General features: G+C 36.9%; 1 protein-coding gene across 8 annotated transcripts in view; it reads left to right on the forward strand.

Annotated features, from left to right (window-relative positions):
* Positions 1-143: 143 nt before the first annotated feature.
* MRPL42 (mitochondrial ribosomal protein L42) overlaps positions 144-25,063 on the forward strand; it is a 32,984-nt gene continuing 8,064 nt past the window's right edge. Inside the window, exons 1-7 of one of the 8 annotated variants that reach the window (XM_089921128.1) lie at positions 1,177-1,246; positions 2,827-2,965; positions 4,257-4,288; positions 7,161-7,224; positions 8,416-8,500; positions 11,110-11,184; positions 14,348-14,426. In XM_089921128.1, the coding sequence (XP_089777254.1) occupies positions 2,916-2,965; positions 4,257-4,288; positions 7,161-7,224; positions 8,416-8,500; positions 11,110-11,184; positions 14,348-14,426 (385 nt within the window). In that variant the 5' untranslated portion in view covers positions 1,177-1,246; positions 2,827-2,915. Of the gene's footprint in view, positions 169-1,176; positions 1,266-2,826; positions 2,966-4,256; positions 4,289-7,160; positions 7,225-8,415; positions 8,501-11,109; positions 11,185-14,347; positions 14,512-25,063 lie in introns of those variants that run through there. The other 7 variants (XM_089921123.1, XM_089921126.1, XM_030763004.2 and 4 more) reach the window with 7 other exon arrangements.

Raw genomic sequence — 25,063 nt, forward strand, 5'->3', positions numbered from 1 at the left:
GTCCAGAAAGACTACGGGGTGGCTTTGAAGGATGGACAAGATTCGAAAGGACAGAGATGGGTCCTCAATGTGAGCTTCCATAGGAGCAAAGATAAGCAGCAGAACCAGCCTGATGTGCTGTGGGAAGTGAAGAGAGACATCACAGCAGTCCACATTTATGTTGTGAATGTAAGTGAACTTACATTCACTTATTTTCGATATTAAGGGCTACTTCAGGACTATGGCCCTTAAATTTTTGAGAGGTTGATTAACCCCCTTGATTACATGTTAAAAGCTATGAATCCTTTTCAGAAAAATGTACATAAATCCGAAATTTTGCAGATCATGGAGGAAAGGAATTCCCAGGTGAAACTAGGCTTTATCAGTCAATCACCTACTATCTTGAATACATGCAGTGTTATTTGTTTTATTCATTCAACAAACATTGGAGGCCTACGATGAGGCCAAGCACAGTTCTAGATATTAGATTTGTATACCGTATAGAACATACCTGTCCCTCTTGGCCTTCATGGATCTTGAATTCTGGCATAAGAGACAGACATTAAACAAGGAAACAAATGAAAATATAATGTCATATAATGGTAAATGTTATGAAAAAAATAAAGGAGGGCAATGGGACAAGGGCGGGTGAAGCTGTTTTAATGATGTGGTCCTCTCTGAAATGATATTTGAGCAAGAGCTGCATAAACTAAGTCAGTGGTCATGAGAAGCAGTGAGAGAAGACCATTGCTGGCAATGAGAACAGAAAGTGCACAGGCCCAGGGGCCTTTTCTTCCCTCTAAGATACACGGCGAGGTCCAGGATCCTGCAGGTCCTCCTCCCATAATGAATAACTGTGCTGGTTAGCACAGTTCTCAGAACATAGGTTGAAGCCTGTCCCATGCTTCCCCATTTCAAACGTCAAATCCAACCCCACCGCGCTTTCAGTACTTCTCTGAAATGCCTCTTCCCCTGGGAAACCTAACTCATCCAAGGAGGGATCTCAAGTTGCTCTAATTATTAGTATAAACGTTAAAAAATAGTGTTCGTTACTTTCTAAGGATATATGCGGGGCCAGTGAATTTGTTTTTTTGGGTAGCGCCGGTAAAGTTGCAGGCAAACTGCTGGAACTAAACGCGGGCGCTGTTGGGTGGATCCCCGCCTTACCCACGGCACCGGGGCTCTTTCCCGCGGAGACTACATTTCCCAGAGTGCCCCGCGAGCCAGGAAGGCGCGTGGAGCGGTGTCTCTTAGGACCCGGGTTGAGGTAAGATGGCGGGCTCGCGGTGAGTTGTGGTCAAGTAACCATTTCCCTTTCCTTCTCCCGTTTAGTAGTCCCTAAGAGCTGGGCAAGCCCAGAAAGTTTATAGGCAGCTGTCGAGGTCTCCTACCTGTCGTTTGCGGCAAGATAAAGCCTCTGGCATTACTAGACTCGGTCCGTCCTGCAGAAGGGCCGGCGTGTGGCCGCGCGCTTACCGTGGGGTCTGGTTCTGGTAGCCTGTTCCTCAAGCCTCAGTCCCTCCCAGACTCTCCGCAGTCCTCTATTGTTCCAGCGTTGAATTCCGGGCCAAGGGGTTTACCCTCTGAATTCTCTCTCTGGGGTGAATAATGTGACCTCTGGGTTTCGGACAGAGGGGACCTAACGTCCCCTCAAGTGTTTTGTTTCTCATTTCGTGGTCAGAAGCTGTGGGCTTGCGTTACACCCATAGTACCTATTAAGCAGCAGTAAAGTGGCAGGTAAACCGTTTGAGCTTTCGGAGCCTCGCTTCTTAGTGTTTTAAATGGAGACGCCTACTTCACAGACTTGTGAAGGAGCATATAATGTATAGGAAAATGGGTCGTAAAGTGTAGGAGGCACACTGTAGGTACTCAGGGATGGCACTGCTAATGTACCGACACTGCAAGGAATCAGTCTGCGTAGTTCAACGACTAAGACTGATGAAATAAGCTTTTATCACTGTGCGGGGGTGGTGGGAGGGGAATAGTCATCGAGGCCAGTTGAAAACAAGTGATGTATGTCATTTATTCACAACAGACCTGGAGCTTGTGGTTGTTTCCCCCCATTTTACCGTGGAAGGAACTGAGGGTTGCTTCGTTAATGACTTGCCCAAACTTTTCCAGTTTGTAAGGGATTGACTCTGAAGTTCTTGGAAGCAATTTATTTAAATTTTGTACCTTAGTTTCTTCATGAATCAAAATAAAGATGCCTCTTATGATTAGGATGAGAGTAAAATGAATGGTAGTGGAAGCACCTTGGAAAGTTAAAAAGCTTATATAAGAGGGTGAAATTTTATTTGGGATTTTGGGTGTTTATATGTGTTTTTCCAAGTCAGTATTTAATAAGCCAAGGCTAGGCCTTCTTGTTTAATATTTGATTTAATCAGAAACAGAATACCCCTTTAAGAGATGTAATAAAATCTTGTGTATGGTACCTGGGAGGTTGTACACCGACACATTTGCTTTATGAAAGGAGAATGCTCTGTGTAGCATGTGTGAGTGACTGTTTCTAAGAGTAATTACACATTGGCTGAGCACTCATTGAATGGAAAGAACTACGCTAGGTGTTGAGAAGTTTGCATTTAAGATAAATAGTAGTGGACATAGTTCTTGGGTTTCTGATCTTACTATACATTTTGATGATGTTGCTTTTTGTACTGTATTGCCTGGAAATGGAAAGTTGTTTAAAAGTTTTGTGTTACGCAACTGTAGTTCTCGGCAGTGATCCTATTTTGTAGTGTTCAGTGTATTGTGTCACTTTAATTTATCATAGGTAGCACTGATTTTTCTTTATCTCTTATGCAGGGGTGAAAATAGTATACCTAGAAGCAATTTTTTTTTTTTTTTTAGAAGCAGATTTTAAAAGCAGTTTCTCCTCAAATCATCTTTCATACCACCTGATAAGCATCTTGATTCACCATGGCGTTGGCAGCAGTAAAATGGGCTATATCAAGCAGAACTATCTTGAAACATTTATTTCCAATTCAAAGTAAGTGAGTTTTTTAATGTTTAAAAAGTGTTTGTTTTTTTTATATTTATTAATTTATTTTGGCTGTGCCAGATCTTCGTTTTGGCATGCATGCGGGATCAAGTTCCCTGACCAGGGATTGAACTCTGGCCTCCTGCATTGGGAGCGCGGAGTCTTATCCACTGGACCACCAGAGAAGTCCAATGTTTAAAAAGTTTTAAACTTTTTCAAATATTATAGTAATACATGTTCATTGAAGAACATTTAATGTAGTTATTGTATATGCCTGCTATTGTATAGGAGTGTAACGTGGAAAGATCTCAGTATAGAAGGGGGAAAAAGTATGTCATAGAAGAGTATATATCGTATGATCTCATTGTGCATTTAAAAGATGATCGACCATATATGTGTGTGTGTATATATGTATAAATGCAGAGTAAAAGACGTGAACCAAATAAGTTATCTCTGTAGACCACAAGTGGGATTTAACCGAGGGCAAGGGAGGGATTGATAAAGAGGAACTTTTTCTAGTTTGAATCACTTTTATTTATATTTTCACATACTGCTTTTTTTTAGTAGTTCCTAAAATTAGCAAAGGGCAAATTTACAATTCCATCTTACAGGGTGATTATTGTTACTATTTTGGTGTGTTCTTTTGTGTTTTTCTGTGTAATTTTAAAAAAATTAATTTCTTCCTTTTCTGAAGAAACATAGTCACATATTTTCTTCAAAGCCTATTAATACATGTTTGATAGTCAAAAATTGATCTATATAAATAGTCTATTAAAATCTTATTTCCTGACCAACCTTCTTTTCACTTTACTTTTCCTCTGTCTGTGAACTGCATTCTCCCATTTGTAAAGAAGACACGGTTAGAGGCTACAATAGGTTTGCTTTTTCATGTTTAGTGAGCCAACTTTTTTACACATCTCTGCCTGACCTTAATTGCTTCCTTCATGTTTCCTATTGAATACCATTTGTAATTGAACATTTTTATTGAATTAAGAGGAAAAGAGTTGTTTGAAGACTAGGGTAAAAAGCTGTATAAATGAAAGTATAATTAAGTAAACAGAGGAGGAGATTGCCAAGAGACTGTAGGTATACACTAAAATCATAGTGAAAACAAAACTGTAGTCAGCTCTTGATTACCTAGGAGCATTTTGTTGTTGTTGTTGAGAATTGGGAGAGAGACCTCTGCTGCTTAGTTTCCCTTTTGCCCTGATAGGAACTCAGCCCCAAGGCTGATGGGAACTCAGACATAATCAGTTTTTACCTAGCTCATGTCCTGAAACAGCAATTTGTCCTCACTCAGGTTAATCTGCAAACCAGTTCATCTGCCCCTGGGTAAGTTAAAATTGTCTGTGTATACTTTACCAACTAGATTGTAAATTTGTACAGTGTCTATTTTAGTGTCCTCAGTGCCTCTCATACATGATAGGTGATAAATAAATGTTTGTTGAATGGATCTCAGTTGTCAAAATATCTGATTAGTGAAGAATGAATTTGGGTTACCCCAGAAAATTATTCCATTATCACTCAGTCATCCTAGTAATTAATGACTACCTAACTTCTTGCATCCTTAACCCTCTTGTTTTACACGTTTTCTATTATTACTATTGAAGGTAAAGTATTATTACCGTTACTGTTGATATTTTATATGAAAAGGAAGGACATTAAGATTAGAGGCAAAGCAAAACTGTGATTGGAAAGTTCAGTGAGCACAAATAAAAAGGCCTCCCTGTATTCCAGAAGGAACATTTAAAACCTTCCAAAATATACAGTCAATGTGGGAATTTTACAGCTTTTAAGCATATTAAGTCATTTGGTCTTTACAGCTTTGAATTTTACAATAACTTACCTATCACGTGGCATTATTCTCTTTCTGAAGATGAAGGAACTTGAGTTCTCTTGCCCTCAGAAGCTCAACCAAAGTTGCATATCTGGTAAATTCGACCTATGATCAAAACCTATGTCTTCCCAATATATTTTCTGCTATACCTCCTTTGTTGTTGTAATTTAAAATATTCAACATTTGAAAATGAAGTGGGACTATCAGCTTTTATAGATCATGTCAAAATGCAATTAAATGTGTGTGTGTATAAATATATATATGTAAAACAAGAAAAGCCTGTGAGTTGTGGAGAGCTGACTCTCATTGAAATTCTTTTCGGCACATTGAGTTGATTTGGATTGATTGATGTTAACTTTGGCATCAGTTATAATTATGCATTTAGAACCTCTGATACTTAACCACATCTAGAATTTTTCTCTTGATAAAATGTCAAATGCATTTTTCAAGTATTAATTATGCAGAAATTAACATTTTAGAGGCAGTTTGACAATCTCTTCTTTATTAGTAGGAACTATAGGGGACACAGTAATGAACAAGGTGGGATTCCTGGCCTTAAGGAACTTATTTAGACTTGTAGTTGAAACAGACACCTATGGAAACAATACCTGGAATATGATGTGGTAGAATGTGATGTATGTCATGAGGGTACAAACAAATGTCTAAGTTAGTGCAGAGTACAAATTTTGCAGTTTCCTGTTGAACTAAATACTGTTGTCTTGAGTTTAACCTCCTGCCTAGTTAAGAGTGGTAGATTCTGTCTGTCCTGCCTCTGCCACCCAACCCTGTTTCTTTCAGCAAACATGTACATCACTTAGCTGGTGTATTCAGAGAATACAAACTGCTTTTAATATTAATCCATACATAATTAAGAAGATCCCCAACAGTGTCAGACAAGAAAATAAAATATGTGTAAATGATTTTTACATTACCCTCTGATTTATCTTAATAAATGCTCTTCTGTACTAGCACAGATATTTGAAAATTAATAAATCTTTTGAAAGATGAGGTTATATTTCTAATTCTTTGTATTTTGTTATCTTTATATCAATAGAATTTTGGGGTTGACATTTTGCTGAGTAATCTTTTATGATACTAATGAATTTTGTTAAGGTACTTTTAATGCATTGGAGTAAGAATTTATATTTAGACCTCTAAGTATATGCAGTCCTTTGGGAAAGGAGAGTTTACAGATCTTTGTTTAGACATCTTTGATACATATAAATAACTGATGCATTAAAAAAAAGGACACAGTGATGGTATAGCAATGTCATATGGAGTGTTGGTTGTGGGACATGTAAAATAGACAACTCTTTCTGTGATGGGGATGTAGGGCAGGAAGGGGGAAAAGGATTTCATGGAAGGGTAGCATTTGGCTCTTGAAAGATGAGTGGTATTTGAACAAAGTGGGGATGGCATTCCATACTCAGGAGCAAGTGGCTCAGTTGAGAGAAGTTGATCCTTGGTTTTAGCCAAGATATATTCAGAATTTTTTTTTAACCATACTGAGCTACATTTACATTTTTTCTTTATATTTAAAAGAACATAATTTCTCTGAACATAGAGGGACCTTTCACAAACTTTAAAAAAAGTAGTTATGGCTCTTGAATTTGCAGGTATTCTAAAAATGGAAAATATGCTTTGAAGTGTTGCATTTTGATTAAGAAAAGTTGATTTTGAACAGTTCATTTTGTATTTCATTACTTAAACACTTGCCCTTTATGAGCTATGCACTCCAGTCACACTAAAGTTTTTATTTTATTATATTATTTATTTATTTATTTGGCTGAGCCGTGCAGCTTGCGGGATCTTAGTTCCCCAAGCAGGGATTGAACCCAGACCCCAGCAGTGAAAGTGCTGAGTCCTAACCACTGGACCACCAGGGAATTCCCAACACTAAAGTTTTTAGAATACTCAGAAACTTTATGTTCTTTCTTTCCTCTGGTCCTGGCACTTTTTTTTCCCTCTGCAAGGAACACTGTACTCATCCCCTAACAACTCCAGCTTACTCCATCATCCTTCAGAACACCTTAAACATCATCTCCACTGGAAAAGCATTCTTGAACCTGTACACTCCTGTTTTGTAATCTGTCCATGTGTCCCTTTCACTTCCAATGCTTACCCTTCCTAACAGGGCTTATCTTTATATTGGAATTGTTTGTTTACTTGTCTCTCTCTCACCAGGCTTGCACCCTTTTTGAGGTCAGGGACTGGATGTTAACTTGTTGAATCCCTAGCTCCATGTACAGCCCTGTTTCATAGTGAATACAGTAAATAGTGGTTGAATGAGTAAAACTAGCTTTACATTGGTGTGAGGACATATGCTCAAATTAACTAAATCCATCTTACTGTTTGGGGTTTTTGCAGATGGAGCCTTATATTGTGTTTGTCATAAAACTACGTATTCTTCTCTTCCAGATGACTATAATTGGTATGTATTGAAATCCAATTGAAAAAAAAAAGTTCGTTAGCTCTATCTGAAATGATTTAATTTTATTTCTTGTTTTGGTATTTTCTGCTTTCTTTTCTGATTATTCTTTCTTTAATTTTGTTTTTAAAAATTATTTCAGTGATCTTATTTACCCAGTGTCTGGGCTTATAAATGGTTTAAATAAAAATCATTATCATTGTGTTTCACTGAATACTTCATTTGTTGTAAGACAGACTTGCTGATAGAAATGCTGTCTTTTCTTCCTGAAGTATTCTTTAGCTTTTTGGAAAAACTAAATACTTTTTATGGTTTTCTCTTAGGGTTCATATGTATTAGCTTAAGCAGTTACTTATCTTTTGTTAACATTGAATAATCCTAAATTACAAATATTTAATTCAACCACAATTTATTTGGTACTTATTCTAGTCAGTACGCTAAGAACTAGGAATAACATATGAATGAAATATTGTCCTTTATCTCTATAGCAGCGTCTTATGTGCAGAAACTACAACATGTTTTCTTAAGTTACATTGTTTTCATTGTGAATTTTAGTAAAAATGTATTTTCTTCCCTCTTGACACCAGTTTTAATTGTAAATTTAGTAAGTATTAGGATAGTGATGAAATAAGACTAGGAAATAGGTAGCATTTTTGAACCTGAAAAGATTGAGTCTTATGTGACGTGTTTTGCATTATGCCAAAGGCACTTGGAGAAATGCTGATCTAGAAAAAGTGCTCAGCTACAATCTTTATGACTGGAAATTCAGGTGATCCTTTACCTGGAAGATTATGTATTTTGCTGATCTTCGGCTTTAATAATTTAAGTAATCTCCTTACAGCTTTTTGAAGGTAGCTTTTAGATAAGGAAAAGAAGTTCTATTAATAGTGATGAATGAACATGAAGATCTCTTCCAAAGGTTAAGAAAACAAGTAACTTTAACAAAACAAATAATTTGAAGAATAATTTAGATAAAATAGTGGGTAATGCAGTAAAGGTTTGTTGTGGTAGTTAAGCTGACACATTTTGTGGGATGGTATGAGTTGTCCCCTGTAATATGGGTACCTGGTTTGCCAGTCCAGTGACATGATGGCATTTATTCTTCAGGGATTGGTGATTAACAAATTATGGCTCTAATAATCATTTTGCCTTGAATACAGTATAACTCTGTTTCTAAAACATTCTTTTTTTTAGCAAAGTAGAGCTTGCTTTGACATCTGATGGCAGGACAATAGTATGCTATCACCCTTCTGTGGACATTCCGTATGAACACACAAAAGTATGTATAAGAAAATCTCTTGTAATTTTTAATTTGTTGTTGGACTATTCACCCTTCTTTACAGTATCCGAAGAGAAGGGAATTGTTTGATTTTCTTTATTTGGTTTAGATCTTTTGGCTTTTTTATTTTACTGTTTTGATTTTTCTCTTATTTCTTTTCATCATTTTTCTCTAAAGGTTTTTTTCAGTACACAAAGTGAAACATTTAACACAATTACGACATTAGTTTTCTGGTCTAAAATTTGGTAGATTTCTGACTAGGGATCAAACACACCTAGTATAAATTTTAAAAACACATTGTCCCGGGCTTCCCTGGTGGCGCAGTGGTTGAGAGTCCGCCTGCCGACGCAGGGGACACGGGTTCGTGCCCCGGTCAGGGAAGATCCCGCATGCCCCGGAGCGGCTAGGCCCATGAGCCGTGGCCACTGAGCCTGCGTGTCTGGAGCCTGTGCTCCGCAATGGGAGAGGCCACAACAGTGAGAGGCCTGCGTACCGCCAAAAAAAAAAAAAAACACATTGTCCCATACTACTTACTATATATTGCAATCTAATAAATTATGAAAAGTTTGTATTTTAGTGTACTGTTTCATAACTTTTATATTGTGTTGGTTTTGATAATCCTTTTCATGTTTGGTGAATTTCTTCTTTTTTCAGTTAGTTTTTTCTTTTGCTTTTTTTAAAAAAAATAAATTTATTTATTTTTGGCTGCGTTGGGTCTTCGTTGCTGCGCACGGGCTTTTCTCTAGTTGTGGTGAGTGGAGGCCACTCTTCGTTGTGGTGTGCAGGCTTCTCATGGTGGTGGCTTCTCTTGTTGAGGAGCATGGGCTCTAGGCGTGTGGGCTTCAGTAGTTGTGGCTCGTGGGCTCAGTAGTTGTGTCTCATGGGCTCAGTAGTTGTGGCTCACGGGCTCTAGAGTACAGACTCAGTAGTTGTGGTGCACGGGCTTAGTTGCTCTGCGGCATGTGGGATCTTACCGGACCAGAGCTCGAACCCGTGTCTCCTGCATTGGCAGGTGGACTCTCAATCACTGCACCACCAGGGAAGCCCCTGGTTTTTTTTTTCTAATGGGCCAACATGGGCATATATTTTAACTGGCCTAGTTTAATTTTTTCCATATATCTTCAAAAGCCAGGCACTAAATAAAGGAGGTTTTGTTTTTATTTTTAATATAATTTAACTTGACCCAAGTCTTTTTATTATTTTATATATGAATAGCTTCCTCATTTCTTTAAGCCCTCTTCTACTATATTTCGTAATGTTTGATTTGCTTTTTGAGGAGAAAATAATTCGTCACATGATGCATCTAGTGATACCTATTTTTAAAAATCATCATTAGGGCCAGAGTACCGGTTTGACAAAACAAATTAATGTTATTTTTACTAGTTTGTATTCCATTTTTAAAACCTCACCATTTTGTCTGCCTGCTTTGTATTCTAGCTAGATACCGTAGGCAGTATTCCAGTATTCCTTTTTTGTTTCATTTCTTTGGACAGTATGTAGAAAATAGGAGTAAGTCACTGACTTTTGGCATGTAAACCTCTAGCTCATACTATATTGTGCCTTCTTACATTGTTATTTTTTGTTATATTTCTGGTCACGTGCTTTATCCTTGTTTTAGCAGTTTATACTAAGAAGCCCAGGACTGTGTGATCATTTCTCAGTATCCAAACTCTCATCCGCATATGGCTCTTTGCATCCCTGAATCATAATTTTCCTATCTTGCCCAACTCTCAAAACTTTTCCACTGTACTTTTAGAACTTACTATCATCATTAAAATCTCTCATAACCTTAACTTCTTCCAGAATGTTGCCTTCACCTTCTGACTCTAACAGAAACTTGGCTGTACCCTGGTGTCATTGCTTCCCTAGCACTCTTAAGTAGTTGTGCTTTTCTCTCCTAAACCCTTTTACTACTGAGCATAGAGATGGAATAGGTGTCCCTGTGGCTCTTCACTGTCATATCCAGATCATCTTTCCTCCTCCATAACAATTTCTAGCTTTGTAGTTTGTATCATTAAACCATACCATCTACTTATCTTTTTTCTTTTGCTGTTATCTGTCATCATGCATTTCACTTCTCCTCACCCTCATGTGACCCCATCCCTCCACTCTTCTTTGAAGATTTTAGATGTACTCTCACACTCTCCAACACTGTGTCCTAATTCTTTGTTATTTCAGTGTCCATGTAGATGATCTGTCTACTACCCCAGCCTCTTAACTTTTTGATCTTTTTTCCGCATGGGAGTGGAGCCCCCCACTCCTGTGGTTGTACCCTAGAGATGTTTTAATCACAAATAACTCCTCTTCCTTCCTCCCAATCTAGATTTTTAAGAATTCCACTAGCTTACTACCAACTCCCCCTAGTTTCCCAGCTTCAGGAATTATTCATCCCCTCATTAAGATCTGCATTAGTTGATCGAACCACTTGTTCACAGTCCTTCATGTATCTTGTACATTCTCACTTCTTTCCTTACCCAGCATAGATTCCATGGTCATCATCATAATCACTCCCTTGCATACATACCCATCTCCCTGCCTCTTTTTTTGTTGAACTCCCTTTGTTGTATCCGTTGTCTCCTCTCCCATGTCCTCAGTATTCCTCTCTCTAGTCTAGGAGATCACTCCTGTCGGTTCACACTAATCACTCTACTGCTACCACACTGGCCTCCATGCTGTTCTTTAAGGTAAGTACTTAGGAAGCTCCTGCCTCAGGGCCTTTGTAGTTACTGCTTCCTCTGCCTGGAATGCTTTTCCCCCAGAAATCCTCATAGTTTATTCCCTTTCCTTTAGATCTTTCCATATTTGTTACCTAGAGACCCTCCTTGCCACTACATTTAAAATAGTACCCCTGCCCCTGGAATCCCTATTGTCCTTCACTTTGCTTTGCTTTTCTTAATAGCATTTATCATTTCTGGCGCACTGGATATTTTCTTGCTTTTCTGTCTGTCTCCCTCCATTAAAATGTAAGCTCCATGAGGACAGGGCCTTGTCTGTTTTGTTCCCTGCTATATCCTTAGCACCTGGAAAAATACCTGTACTTGGTAGGTGCACAATAAATATTGTTGATTAAATAAATAAATTTGGCCCTCTCTCTTCATGCTTAAGGGTTTTCTGTTTTAAGGCTAAGAGATATTTACATGGAGAAGCATGGAAATTTTTTGCTTCTAAAGTAATAAATTATAGATTGGACTTTATTTACAATAAGAAACATTCTCGAAAACATGTTACTGTTAAAATATGTTCCTTTTGAATCCAGATTTACAAATTTCATGAAGATAGTATATAACATTAAATAACTATATTTAAAGGTGACTTAAAATTTAGATTTGATTTTCTTCTTTTCTCAAGGAAGTAGCTGCAACTCTAGTGGACCATTTCATTCTCTAGGCCCTGGAAAGCATATTGCATACAGAGATCCTGGTCATAAGTAGAAATACCCACTGACACTGGCTTTAGGAAAGTTAAGATGATTTGTATCTTTGGTTTTCTGGTAATTTACATTTGAATCTAAAAGATGTTGATTATTTTCCATGGATCCAGGTAAAAAGATTCTTCTTTCTGTTTCAGCCAAGTATGTGTTTTATTAAAACTAAAAATATTTTTCTAGAATTTAGGATTTCGAGTTTAGGAAGATAAAGATTTTAAACCAGGGGCAAAAAATAATGATTTGGAAAAATAAAGTAAAAATGTAAGTGCTCGAAATTCTTTTTAGTGGCTGATTTAGTCGAAATTTTCAAAAGTCAAATTTGAAAATTCTTAAGAAAAACAAGGGAAATTCAGGATGACAGTTCTGAATGTTTTTTTTTAAAGTTGACATTCAGTTTTATTTTACTTTTTACTTTTTACTGAAATATTCATGTACCCTTTCTTTGAAGTTTGATCAAGGAGATCAAATACAACCTAAAAATCAGTTCTGAGTCTGCAGAGGCTTTTGGTTTAGACTTCTAAGAAGCCATTAATTCCAATGTCTTTTATCTGTGTGCCTGGAAAAGAAATACAAAGCAGAGAGAATTTGTGATATATTAGAATTGAGCCTGTTGGGAATAGGAAGAGAGACAGTGAACTTTTATTAACACTTGAAAATAACTGTTTGATAATAGTTAAAACATTTGATCTTTAGCAACGAGTGTAGTAACCTAAAAGAGAAAACTATAGGCTCTAATCTAGCATTTGCTAGTATACCTCAGGGTCTGATAGTAACTTGCAAAGACGCAAATATTAATATTTCACTCTACATGTAAGAGATGATCATATAAAATTACTTAAAATGTCTAAGGAGCTCTTTTTCTTTAAATAAATTTATATCACTGTTTTCCTGTTTGAGGCCTTAAAATAAATGTTAACAGCTACCTACCATTATTGAACTCAGTACAAGGGACAGCTCAGCATGTTATTATTTCACTTAATCCTCATCAAACCCTTATTAGGTAGATAATTACTCCTTAGATTTTACGAAAGGGAGATTAAGAGCTTAAATAACTATTCCAAGGTCACAGAGATAGTAGTTATTGACCAAAGCCCAATTCTTAACCTCTTCATTATACTTTCTCCTTATTCCCTCCCACACTAAGGAAGTGGTTCCTTATTCCTGCTTAAAGCAAATTGTTACACTTAAATCTAACTTTGAAAGCTTTTCATAATCTGATTTCTCAAGATCCATTTTTTAAGATCACCTGCTTATTGTATGTTTTTACCTACTTTGCTTTATTTATAATGTTTGTTATTCCTTCTAGAATTCATTCTGCACTCTGTGACAAGGTTCTGACTTGGCTCCTGTTCTATTTCTCACTAATATCTTTGTTAATTTGCATCTCTATAGTACTTAGTCAGTTGTGCCACCATCATGTACTTATGTATTGCCTTTTAAAGAGGTTTCATTTTTTCATGTACATAAACTAAATAAATATGAGTCTATGCTGTAACATTCAGTACAGTGGTAGAATGTAGCAGTTGTCGTTAATAGTGTGTGAATGTAAAGAAGACATCTGTGTTTGAATTGTTTCCTTTTTGATGGTAAATTCAGGTTTTCATTGTGTTGTAATACATATCTATGGTATTTGTAAAGCAAGGCAATGTTACAGTCTTGTGTTACATATGTTATCACTTAATATTTAAAATATAGGTAGCTTGACTTTCCAAGATACTGATTTTTAAGGGCTTTAATCAGCCAGCGTTGCTGATGGGCATATGTTATATCACTCATGTGTTGGGAGGAGATGAGATTTTTTTTAGTAATTAATGTCTTTGGGGGAAAAAAACTACTCGAATTACCATAAAGCATCATTTGATGGCATTTCAGGTACCTAAAATGAAAACATTGAGAAATTTCCTGCTTCTTTTGGATATAAGAAATGTCATTTTCTATTAAAGGTTTTTCATTGTATCTCACTTTAATGGTATGCAAGGTAGAGACTAAACTTTTAAGTTAAATAATAATGGGCACAATTTATAGTTTTGAGAAATAGAAACTAAAATATGTTTTATTATTGGGGGAAAATAACTTTAAGAACTTTATTATTGGAAAGGGAACCCAAAACTTGATATGAGAAGAAAAATATTTCTGGGGAATTCGCTGACAGTCCAGTGGTTAGGACTCTGTTCTTCCACTGCAGGGGGCACGGGTTTGATCCCTGGTCAGGGAACTAAGATCCTGCCTGGTGTGGCCAAAAAAAAATTCTGATTCTTTAATGAATAGTGCAGCTAAGTGAAACTGTTCTGATGACTTATTTACCCACCTTTAGGTACGAAAATGAAGTACTCAGTGTGGTAATTATTTTACTGTAAACTCAATCAGATGCTGGCTAACATTCCTACGTTTTGATTTGTTCATTGCTGATTATTTTGCAGCCTATCCCTCGGCCAGATCCTGTGCAGAATAATGAAGAAACACATGATCTAGTGCTGAAAACCAGATTAGAAGAAAAAGGTGAATACTTAGAGCAAGGACCCATGATAGAACAACTTAGCAAAATGTTCTTTACTACTAAGCACCGTTGGTATCCTCGTGGACAGTAAGTTCTATTTTCTTCTCTTCTTCAACTCTCACTGAACCCTACAGAAATACATAACTTTACTTCTATTAACAAACTTCTGAGGTTGTACTTTGCATGAAGGAATTAACACCCAGTATGATCACCTATTAAATTGTATTTTTAAATCTACATATATATAGCTAAAATGAAATAGTACTTCTTTTCCTTTATTTTAGTGGGGGAGTTTAACCAAAGCTTTCAGGGAATTTTGCAAGAGTTCTTGAAAATTTTTCCATTCCGTGATGTAGTCATTTTATGTATTGTTTTGATTCATCTTCTTGATGAATACTTGATCTTGTCCTCAGCCCTCTATCCATTTATTTAACAGATTTTGAGTTATTGCAGAAAAAATTGGGGTACAGCAAATGATTGGGAAGTATATATATTTCTCAGTTCCTTTAGGAACTACAGTTGCCCCTCTGTTTCCCAGTACTCACATTTTATTACATTGATTCTTACCTCGTATCTAATTCTGGCTTTAATTTGTTTACTTCTTTTGATTCTTATTTCTTTCATATCTATCTTATTCCCTACTAAACTAAGAAACTAAAATGTGGCTTTTTAAAATTGTTTGTTTGAGCAAACTTTGTTTTTATTCACTTGTTTTATTCACTTTGCTTTTACTCACCCAGTAACTAGCACTGGGCTGGCACATTTATGGCAGGACATGCTTATGGAATTAATGAATATGCAATCATTGAGCTGCTTGAAGTGATGGGTGATCAGAAGCACAATCGTTGTTTGTAAGTTGTTAATAGTCAAGGAAGGAAGATAGTAGAGTAAATAAACCAATCAAGAGATTGACATTTGAAGGATGGTTAGGAGTTAGCCATGCAGAATGGGGAAAAGGCTTCACAGGCTGAGAACAGTATGTCATAGAGTAAGCTGGGGAAACTGCAAGTAGTTCAGCTTGGATGGGACCCAGAATATGAGGAGGGAATGTAAGAAGGGTCTCATGAAGGATTTTGTGTCGTGCTGAGGAGTTTAGGTTTTATTTTCATTGCCAAATTCTAAGAATCAAACTGACATCCCCAAAGTTTATGCATTAGGAAATCCTTAAGTAGGTTCTGTATTTGGGATAAGGTGATACGTGGAAAGATTGGAGTCAGAGGGACTTGCTATGAAACTGTTAAAATAGTCCAGGTGAAATTTGTTGAAGATCTACATGAAAGGACCAGCAACGGGAACAGAAAGGGGGAAAGTTAAAGAGAGAGATAGGAGACCTCTCAAGTTTCTGACAGAGGTGTTCAGGTGGATGGTGGTGCCATTCATACAAGTGGGGAAGTAGAGAGTGAGGAAGATGAACCTATTGTTGGTTATGTTGAGTCTGAAGACTCTGGATCATCTGGTGGGGAGCAGTTCTGAAAGCAGGTGCATGTATGGACCTGGAGCTTGGTTTACTTTTTTAGTTTCTCTTTAGAAGGTACTTTCTCCCTTATCTGTAGTTACAGTAGAGATTCCTCAGGGCTCTGCCTTATACTCCATGTCTTGCTAAAATTTGTTCTGAGAGCTTCAATTACATTCATTATATAGATGACATGCAACCTGCTCCATTATACATTTTTTAATTTCCTCAAGCTTATTCCCAATGTCATTGTTCTTAGAATATTACTAACTAGATAACTGTCCGAAGTTTTAAATTCATTTTAACAAAACACAACTCTTCTTTTCCTGTCTTAAAAAAGCCCCTCCCTTAATAATCTTCCTGTAATAGAAGTGATATTTCTGTGTCAATTTCCCAAGGAAAAAATCTGTGATTTTTTTTTTTTGACCACTGTAGTGCCTTTTTTTTTTAAAAATAAATTTATTTATTTTATGTATTTAATTTTGTCTGTGTTGGGTCTTCGTTGCTGCATGTGGGCTTTCTCTAGTTGTGGCAAGCGGGAGTGGGCTTCTCATTGTGGTGGTTTCTCTTGTTGTGGAGCACGGGCTCTAGGCACACAGGCTCAGTAGTTGTGGCACATGGGTTCTAGAGCACAGACTCAGTAGTTGTGGCCCACGGGCTTAGTTGCTCCATGGCATGTGGGATCTTCCCAGACCAGGGCTCGAACCCTTGTCCCCTGCATTGGCAGGCAGATTCTTAACCAGTGTGCCACCAGAGAACTCTCCTGTAGAGCCTTTTTTTTTTTTTAAGGTAAAACAATATTTGTTTTTATTTATTTGTCAAAGTACAGTCAACCTACAATGTTACATTATTAGTGTACAACATAGTGATTGAATATTTTTATAGATTATACTCCATTTAAAGTTAATAGAAAATAATGGCTATATTTTGCTGTGTTGTGCAATATATCCTTTTTGTTTATTTATTTTATACGTAGCAGTTTGTGTTTCTTAATCCCATACCTGTATCTTGCCCCTTCCCCTTTTCTCTCCCCACTGGAGTTTGTTTGCTATATATGTGAGTCTTCTGTTTCTGTTTTGTTATATACATTTGTTTGTTTTACTTTTTAGATTTCACATGTAAGTGATAACATAGAGTATTTGTCTTTCTCTGACTTGTTTCACTAAGCTTAATACTGGGAATCCCCTGGTGGTCCAGTGGTTAGGACTTCACGCTTTCACTGCCGAGGGCATAAGTTCAATCCCTGGTCAGGAACTAGGATCCCGCAAGCCACACTGCGTGGCCAAAAATAAATAGATAAATAAAACTGAAGTTTTAAAAAAATATATAATATTATCTAGGTCCATCTATGTCACTGCAAATGGCAGAATTTCGTTCTTTTTTATGGCTGAGTAATATTCCATTGTATGTATTTATCACATCTTCTTTATCCATTCATCTCTTGACCACCATAATGTCTTTCAATTTCTGCATCTGTTTTATGTCCCCTTCCTTGATTTTTCTTTCTTATTTTGTATCCACTTTGTTTATGCATTCCCTCTTTGTAGTTGTAAGTTAGGTTATGGGAAAACAAATTAGCAAGCCATTATATAGCCCCGTATCTAAATCACTGCTGTATTCTAAGATTTCTTTCCATGATTCATAACATTGTTCATTATTTCTGTCCCATTAGGTAGATACTTTAGTTCAAGCCCCACCTTGAAATTTTTCTATAATGGCTTTCAGTACCTGTTTCTTTCCTGCATGTTTCATGTTGCTGCAGTTTTTTTGCCATCTTTTGTTTATAACCAAATCGCTGAAGTTATGAAAATCCTCTGTAGATGTGTAACATAAAGGGGGCAAGACTGAAGGCAAGAAGACCATTGGGGAGTCTTAAAACCAAACATGTTATCTCCAGACATTTTTGTCTAGTACCCCACCTATGTTTAATCTTATTACTTATTTAATCTTATCACTGCTAATTAGCTTTGACTGCTAATTAATTTAATCTCTATGGTATGTCTTGTTGCATCAGGATTTCTAGGCACTTTCAGTTATAAGCAGACTTTAATTAGACACAATTGATTATCCCAATGTCTCTCCTAATAAAGAGTTCAACAGGAAAACTCTAGATGCTAGCTTATGTATATAAAGAAAATTTTAACCTGTAGGCATTATACTTGTGATGCATCATCTTTCAAAATTTTAAATAAGCTAATGTGTGATTACTGATACTCAACAAGTATTTATTTGGTATCTACATATATATTTTGGATTAATGTAAGCCATTTCAAATGGTTTCTAGATGTTAGCACCTCTTAAACATCAGGCAGTATATAGAAGGATGTTTTACTAAATATTTCACAATTTTAGATTTATAACAGAAGAATGGGACCCATTATGAATTTAATAATTAGAGATATATAACATCTTTTTAAACATTTTTTAAAATTTATTTTTGGTTGCATTGGGTCTTTGTTGCTGTACGCGGACCTTCTCTAGTTGCAGCAAGCAGGGGCTACTCTTTGTTCCGGTGCTCGGTCTTCTTATTGCGGCGGCTTCTCTTGTGGAGCACGGGCTGTAGGTGCATGGGCTTCAGTAGTTGTGGCACATGGGCTCAGTAGTTGTGGCTTGCGGGCTCCAGAGCGCAGGCTCAGTAGTTGTGGCTCACGGGCTTAGTTGCTCCGTGGCATGTGGGATCTTCCCAGACCAGGGACAGAACCCGTGTCCCCTGCATTGGCAGGCAGATTCTTAACCACTGCGCCACCAGGGAAGCCCCCATAACATCTTTTTAAATATGTTACTGAAAGGTATAAAATGCTTGTTTAAGAAATATTTTTAAACAATTCAGAAGTATTTAAAGTATAAAATAAAAATCTTTTTTATACCTACTAATGCCCTATTTCCCATAGATGAACACTGTTAAACTCTACCTATGTGAATAGCCCAACCTCATATTGTACTCAATTTTGTGCTTTTTGAACTCCAATAAAGTAGAACACTTTTCTGAGAGTACAAGTTTTTGTTAAAGAGGCCAGACTGACTCAAATCATCTTGTCTCTGCTACTTACTAGCTAGTTATTCAATCTTATTATCTATTAAAGAAAGTAGAAATAATAATGCCTAATTCACTTGGTGGTTTTGAGATAAAATATAATCATTTAAGTTAAGCACCTGGCATACAGTATGTGTACAGTAATAATGTGGTAATGATAATTATTAACATTGTCTCCTACTCGTAGTTTTTCTCTTATTCTTTTAGAAGCATCTTTTTTTTTTTGACTGTGCCACTTGGCTTGTGGCATCTCAGTTCCCCGACCAGGGACTGAACCTGGGCCATGGCAGTGAAAGTGCCAAATCCTAACCACTAGACCACCAGGGAACTCCCTGAAGCATCTTTTCTTAACTAGGCTCTTTTGAGGTATAATTTACATACTTCAAATTTACCAGTTTTAAGTATACAACTTCATGAGTTTTGACAAATGTTTTAAGTAAAGCACTCACCAGTTTAAGTACACAGTTCTTTTTTAACATGCGTTAAAATGTATACAGTTGTATAATTGCTACTGAAAATGGGGGTCGAGCTACTTGCCACTCAAAAGCCAATAAAGAGGCAAGGTTGGTGGAAAGGCAAGTTTGCTTTATTTTGGAGGCTGGCACACAAGGTGGGGGTGGTTTACTGCTGCCTGTCCAAAGGCTGAGCCCCCCACTGACTATCAGTGGGCAAAAGCTTTTATAGACAGAGGGAGGGAGCTACATGCAGAAACAGCACAGTCAGCTCTGACAGTCATCTTGAAATTGGTTATCAGTGGTCTGGCCAGCATCATCTTGATTGTTTTAAGTACAGTTAATCTTCAGTTCCAGGGTTGGTTTGTTCCCATTTCTTTGAGCCCAGCTCTCGGAATTGTGGCAGCTTATGTCATGGCTGCAGTCTGGTCATCATGTAATTAACTTCTTCCTCCTGGTGGGGGTTTCAGTATCTATAAGACAGCTCACAGGATACGGCTCAGAATATTATCTACAGCCCTTGAAGAGGAACTAAAGGTCCTTGACTATGCTTAATGACTAAACTTGTCTTGTTGGGCTGTTAGTCTTGTTGGGCTGTTTTCCTTTGTTTATGCATTTTCTCACTTCTCTGAGTAAACTTACTCATTGGCTAAAGTTTTTCCACAGACATAAGGCAGGCTGAGGACATGGGGGGCAAGGACCATAGCATCCTGCTACATTTCATAATCACTACTACAATCATAATATAGACTATTCTCATAACACCAGAAAGTTCTTCCATGCCCTTTTGCAGTCAGTTCCCTTCCTATAACCCTCACCCTGGGCAATTACTTCTCTGCTTTCTATCACTTTCTAGAATTTCATGAATTTCTAGAATTTCATGTTTTACCCTTTCTAGAATTTCATGTTTTACCCTTTCTAGAATTTCATGTAAATGGAATTATACCGTACATAACCTTTTGTGTCTGACTTATTTCACTATGTACAATGCTTTCAAGATTCATCCATGTTGTTGTGTATACCAGTAGTTTGTCCTTTTTACTCTGAGTAGTATTCCCTTGTATGGATAGACCACAGTTTGTTTATCTATTAACCAGTTGGACATTTTGGGTTCTTTCCAGTTTGTTGGCTGTAAATAAAGCTGCATAAACATTCAAGTACAAGTCATTGTATCGACATGTTTTTATTTCTCTTCAGTAAATATCTAGGGGTAGGATTACTTGGTCATGTGATAAGGACATGTTTAAATTCATGAGCCACAGTTAAAGTGGCTGAACCATTTTACATTCCCACTTAGCAGTGTGAGAGTTCTAGTTGCTCTACATCCTTCCCAGAACTTGATATTATCAGTTTTTAAAATGTCAATCATTCTGTTAGGTGAGTAGTAGTATTTCATTGTGGTTTTAATTTATGTTGCCCTAATGAATTACTAATCATTTTGAGCATCTTTTCATGTGCTTATTGGCAATGCATACATTTGTTTTTTTGTTTTTCTTGTTACTTGGTTAAGTATCTGTACAAATCTTTTGCCTATTTTTTAAAAAGCAGATTGGTTTTCTTATTAAGGTGTAAAACTTGTGGATCAAAGTCCTTTATGGGACAAATGTTTTGCAAGTATTTTCTCCCTGTCTGTGGCTTGCTTTTTTATGTCCTTAATAGTGTATTTTGAAGATCAGAAGTTTTTAATTTTGGTGAAGTTCAGTTTACAAATTTTTCAGGCTTTTTGCATCCTACTTAAAAAATCTTTGCCTAACCTAAGGTCACTAAGACTTTCTACTATGTTTTCTTCCCAGAGTTTTAATTTTTATGTATGGTGTGAGGCATAGGTTGGGGATCTTTTTTTTTTTTGCTTATGTATATCCAGTTGTCCCAACACCACTAGTTGAAAGTATTATCTTTCCCCATTAAATTGCCCTAACACCCTTATTGAAACCATATATGTGGGTCCTGGACTCTATTTTGTTCCATTAATATATGTTCGTCTTTGGAATACCACACAGTTTGGGCTATTGTAACTAAAGTCTTGAAACCAGGTAGAGTAAGTCTTCTAATTTTGTTCTTTTTTAAAAAGTTGTCTTAGCAGTCATAGGTCTTTTGCATTTTCTTACAACTTTTAGAATCAGCTTATCCGTTTCTACAAAAAGCTTGCAGGGATTTTGAAGGAGATTGCATTCAGTCTCTAGATCAATTTCAGGAGAATTGATGTCTTAACAGTATTGAATCGTCCCATCGATTAAAACAGTATATTTCTCCATTATTTAGGTCTTTTAAAAAATATCTATATATATTTATAGTTTGCAGTGTATGAATATTTATAGTTTGCAGTGTATGACTATTGTACATTTTTTGTTAAATTTATCCCAAACATTTTGTATTCTTTATGCTATTGTAAATAGTATTTTTAATTTAAATTTTCAGTGGATTATTATTCATATGTAGAAATACAGTGGATTCTTGTATATTGACATTGTATCCTGTGATCTTGAGATAATTCTAGTAGCTTTTTTTAAATTTTATTTTATTTTTTTTACACAGCAGGTTCTTATTAGTTACCTATTTTGTACATATTAGTGTATATATGTCAATCCCAATCTCCCAATTCATCCCACCCCCCCCAACCGCCCCCGCTTTCCCCCCTTGGTGTCCATACTTTTGTTCTCCACATCTGTGTCTCTATTTTTGCCTTGCAGACCGGCTCATCGGTACCATTTTTCTAGATTCCACATATATGCATTAATATACAATTTTTGTTTTTCTCTTTCTGACTCACTTCACTCTGTATGACAGTCTCTAGATCCATCCACGTCTCTACAAACGACCCAGTTTCGTTCCTTTTTATGGCTGATTAATATTCCATAGTATATATGTACCACATCTTCTTTATCCATTCGTCTGTCGATGGGCATTTACGTTGCTTCCATGCCCTGGCTATTGCAAATAGTGCTGCAGTGAACGCTGGGGTGCATGTGTCTTTTTGAATTATGGTTTTCTCTGGGCATATGCCCAGTAGTGGGATTGCTGGGTCATATGATAATTCTATTTTTAGTTTCTGAAGGAACCTCCATACTATTCTCCATAGTGGCTGTATCAATTTACATTCCCACCAACAGTGCAAGAGGGTTCCCTTTTCTCCACACCCTCTCCAGCATTTGTTGTTTGTAGATTTTCTGATGATGCCCATTGTAACTGGTGTGAGGTGATACCTCATTGTAGTTTTGATTTGCATTTCTCTAGCAATTAGTGATGTTGAGTAACTTTTCATGTGCCTCTTTGCCATCTGTATGTCTTCCCTGGAGAAATGTCTATTTGGGTCTTCTGCCCATTTTTTTTTTTTTTTTAATTTATTTAGTTTGGCTGTGTTGGGTCTTTGTTGCTGCACGCAGGCTTTCTTTAGTTGTGGTGAGCGGGGACTACTCTTTGTTGCGGTGGGCGGGTTTCTCACTGTAGTGGCTTCTCTTGTTGCAGAGCATGGGCTCTAGCCGTGAGAGCTGCAGTAGTTTTGGCACTTGGTCTCAGTAGTTGTGGCTTGTGGACTTTAGAACACAGGCTCAGTAGTTGTGGCGCACAGGCTTAGTTGCTCCGCGGCATGTGGGATCTTCCTGGACCAGGGCTCGAACCTGTGTCCCCTGCATTGGCAGGCAGATTCTTAACCACTCGCCACCAGGGAAGCCCCTTCTGCCCATTGTTTGATTGGGTTTTTTGGTTTTTTAATATTGAGCTGCATGAGCTGTTTATGTATTTTGGAGATTAAGCCTTTGTCTGTTGATTTGTTTGTAAATATTTTCTCCCATTCTGAGGGTTGTCTTTTCATCTTGTTTATAGTTTCCTTTGCTGTGCAAAAGTTTTTAAGTTTCATTAGGTCCCATTTGTTTATTTTTCTTTTTATTTCCATTAATCTAGGAGGTGGGTCAGAAAAGATCTTGCTGTGATTTATGTCAAAGAGTGTTCTTCCTGTGTTTTCCTCTAAGAGTTTTATAGTGTCTGGCCTTACATTTAGGTCTTTAATCCATTTTGAGTTTATTTTTGTGTATGGTGTTAGGGAGTGTTCTAATTTCATTCTTTTACATGTAGCTGTCCAGTTTCCCCAGCACCACTTATTGAAGAGACTGTCTTTTCTCCATTGTATATCCTTGCCTCCTTTGTCATAGATTAGTTGACCTAGGTGTGTGGGTTTATCTCTGGGCTTTCTATCCTGTTCCATTGATCTATATTTCTTTTTTTGTGCCAGTACCATATTGTCTTGATTACTGTAGCTTTGTAGTATAAAGTCCGGGAGCCTGATTCCTCCAGCTCCGTTTTTTTCCCTCAAGATTGCTTTGGCTTCTTGGACTAGGGCTCAAACCCATGTCCCCTGCATTGGCAGGTGGATTCTTAGCCACTGTGCCAGCAGGGAAGCCCATACTTAATGTTTAAAGACCCACTAAAACTGGGAAAAGGGCAATGATGTCCACACTCAACACTTATACTCAACAGTGTACTAAAGGTCCTAAGCAGTGCAATAGGACAAGAGAAAGAAATAAAAAGCATACAGATTGTAAAAGGAGAAGTAAAATTGTCTTTATTCAATGATGGCATGATCATCTATGCAGAAAACTCCTAGGAACATATTAAAAAGCAGCCAAAAGTAAATTAATTAATTTTAAAAAATCATCTAAACATTAACCATGATGTTCAGTATGGGTCTTTTTTTTTAAAATAAATTTTATTTATTTATTTATTTATTTTTGGCTGAGTTAGGTCTTCGTTGCTGTGTGTGGGCTTTCTCTAGTTGCGGTGAGCCGGGACTAGCTACTCTTTGTTGTGTGCGGGCTTCTCATTGCGGTAGCTTCTCTTGCAGGGCACAGGCTCTAGGCATGCGGGCTTCAGTAGTTGCGGCATGTAAGCTCAGTAGTTGTGGTGCATGGGCTTAGTTGCTCTGCAGCATGTGGCATCTTCCTGGACCAGGGATCAAACCCGTGTCCCAGGCATTGGCAGGCGGATTCTCAACCACTGCACCACCAGGGAAGCCAGTATGGGTCCTTTTGTAGATGCCTTTTATCAGGTTGAGAAGGTCCCTCCTATTCCTAGTATGGAGAGTTTTTATCATGAATGGGTGTTGAATTTTGTTTGATGCTTTTCCTGTATTTTTTAAGATGATCATGTAATTTTTGTTGTTTAGTCTTTAATATGATGGATTAAATTGAATGATTTTAAATGTGAACCAGTCTTTCATTCCTTGGCTAAACCCCAATTGATCATGATATATTATTTTTTTAATGTATTGTTGGTTGTGATTTGTTAAAATTTTGGGTAGAAGTTTTACATCTTTGTTTTTAGGGATATTGGTCCGTATTTTATAATATTTTTCCCTGGTTTTGGTATCAAGTAATGCTTGTATCTTAGAATGAGTTTAGAAGTATTCCCTCCCCTTCAGTTTTTTTGCAAGAGTATTTGTAGGATGGTTATTATTTCTTTCTTAATGTTAGAATTCACCAGTGAGGCTGTCTGGGTCTGGAGTTTTCTTTGTGGGAGGATTTTTAACTACAAATCCAATTACTGTAGTCAATAGCTAGGGCTATTCAGTTTATTTGTTTCGTCTTGAGGCAACTTTGGTAGTTTATATCAAGGTATTTGCTCATTTCATCTAAATTGTGTATTTGTTCATATTTTGTCATTCTTTTAATATTTTTATGATCTGTAGTGAACTCACCTTCCTTATTC

The sequence above is a fragment of the Delphinapterus leucas genome, chromosome 11 (assembly GCF_059928025.1).
Source record: "Delphinapterus leucas isolate spDelLeu-1000000601 "Yukka" chromosome 11, BTC_Dleu_Yukka2, whole genome shotgun sequence".
Classification (NCBI taxonomy): Eukaryota; Metazoa; Chordata; class Mammalia; order Artiodactyla; family Monodontidae; genus Delphinapterus; species Delphinapterus leucas.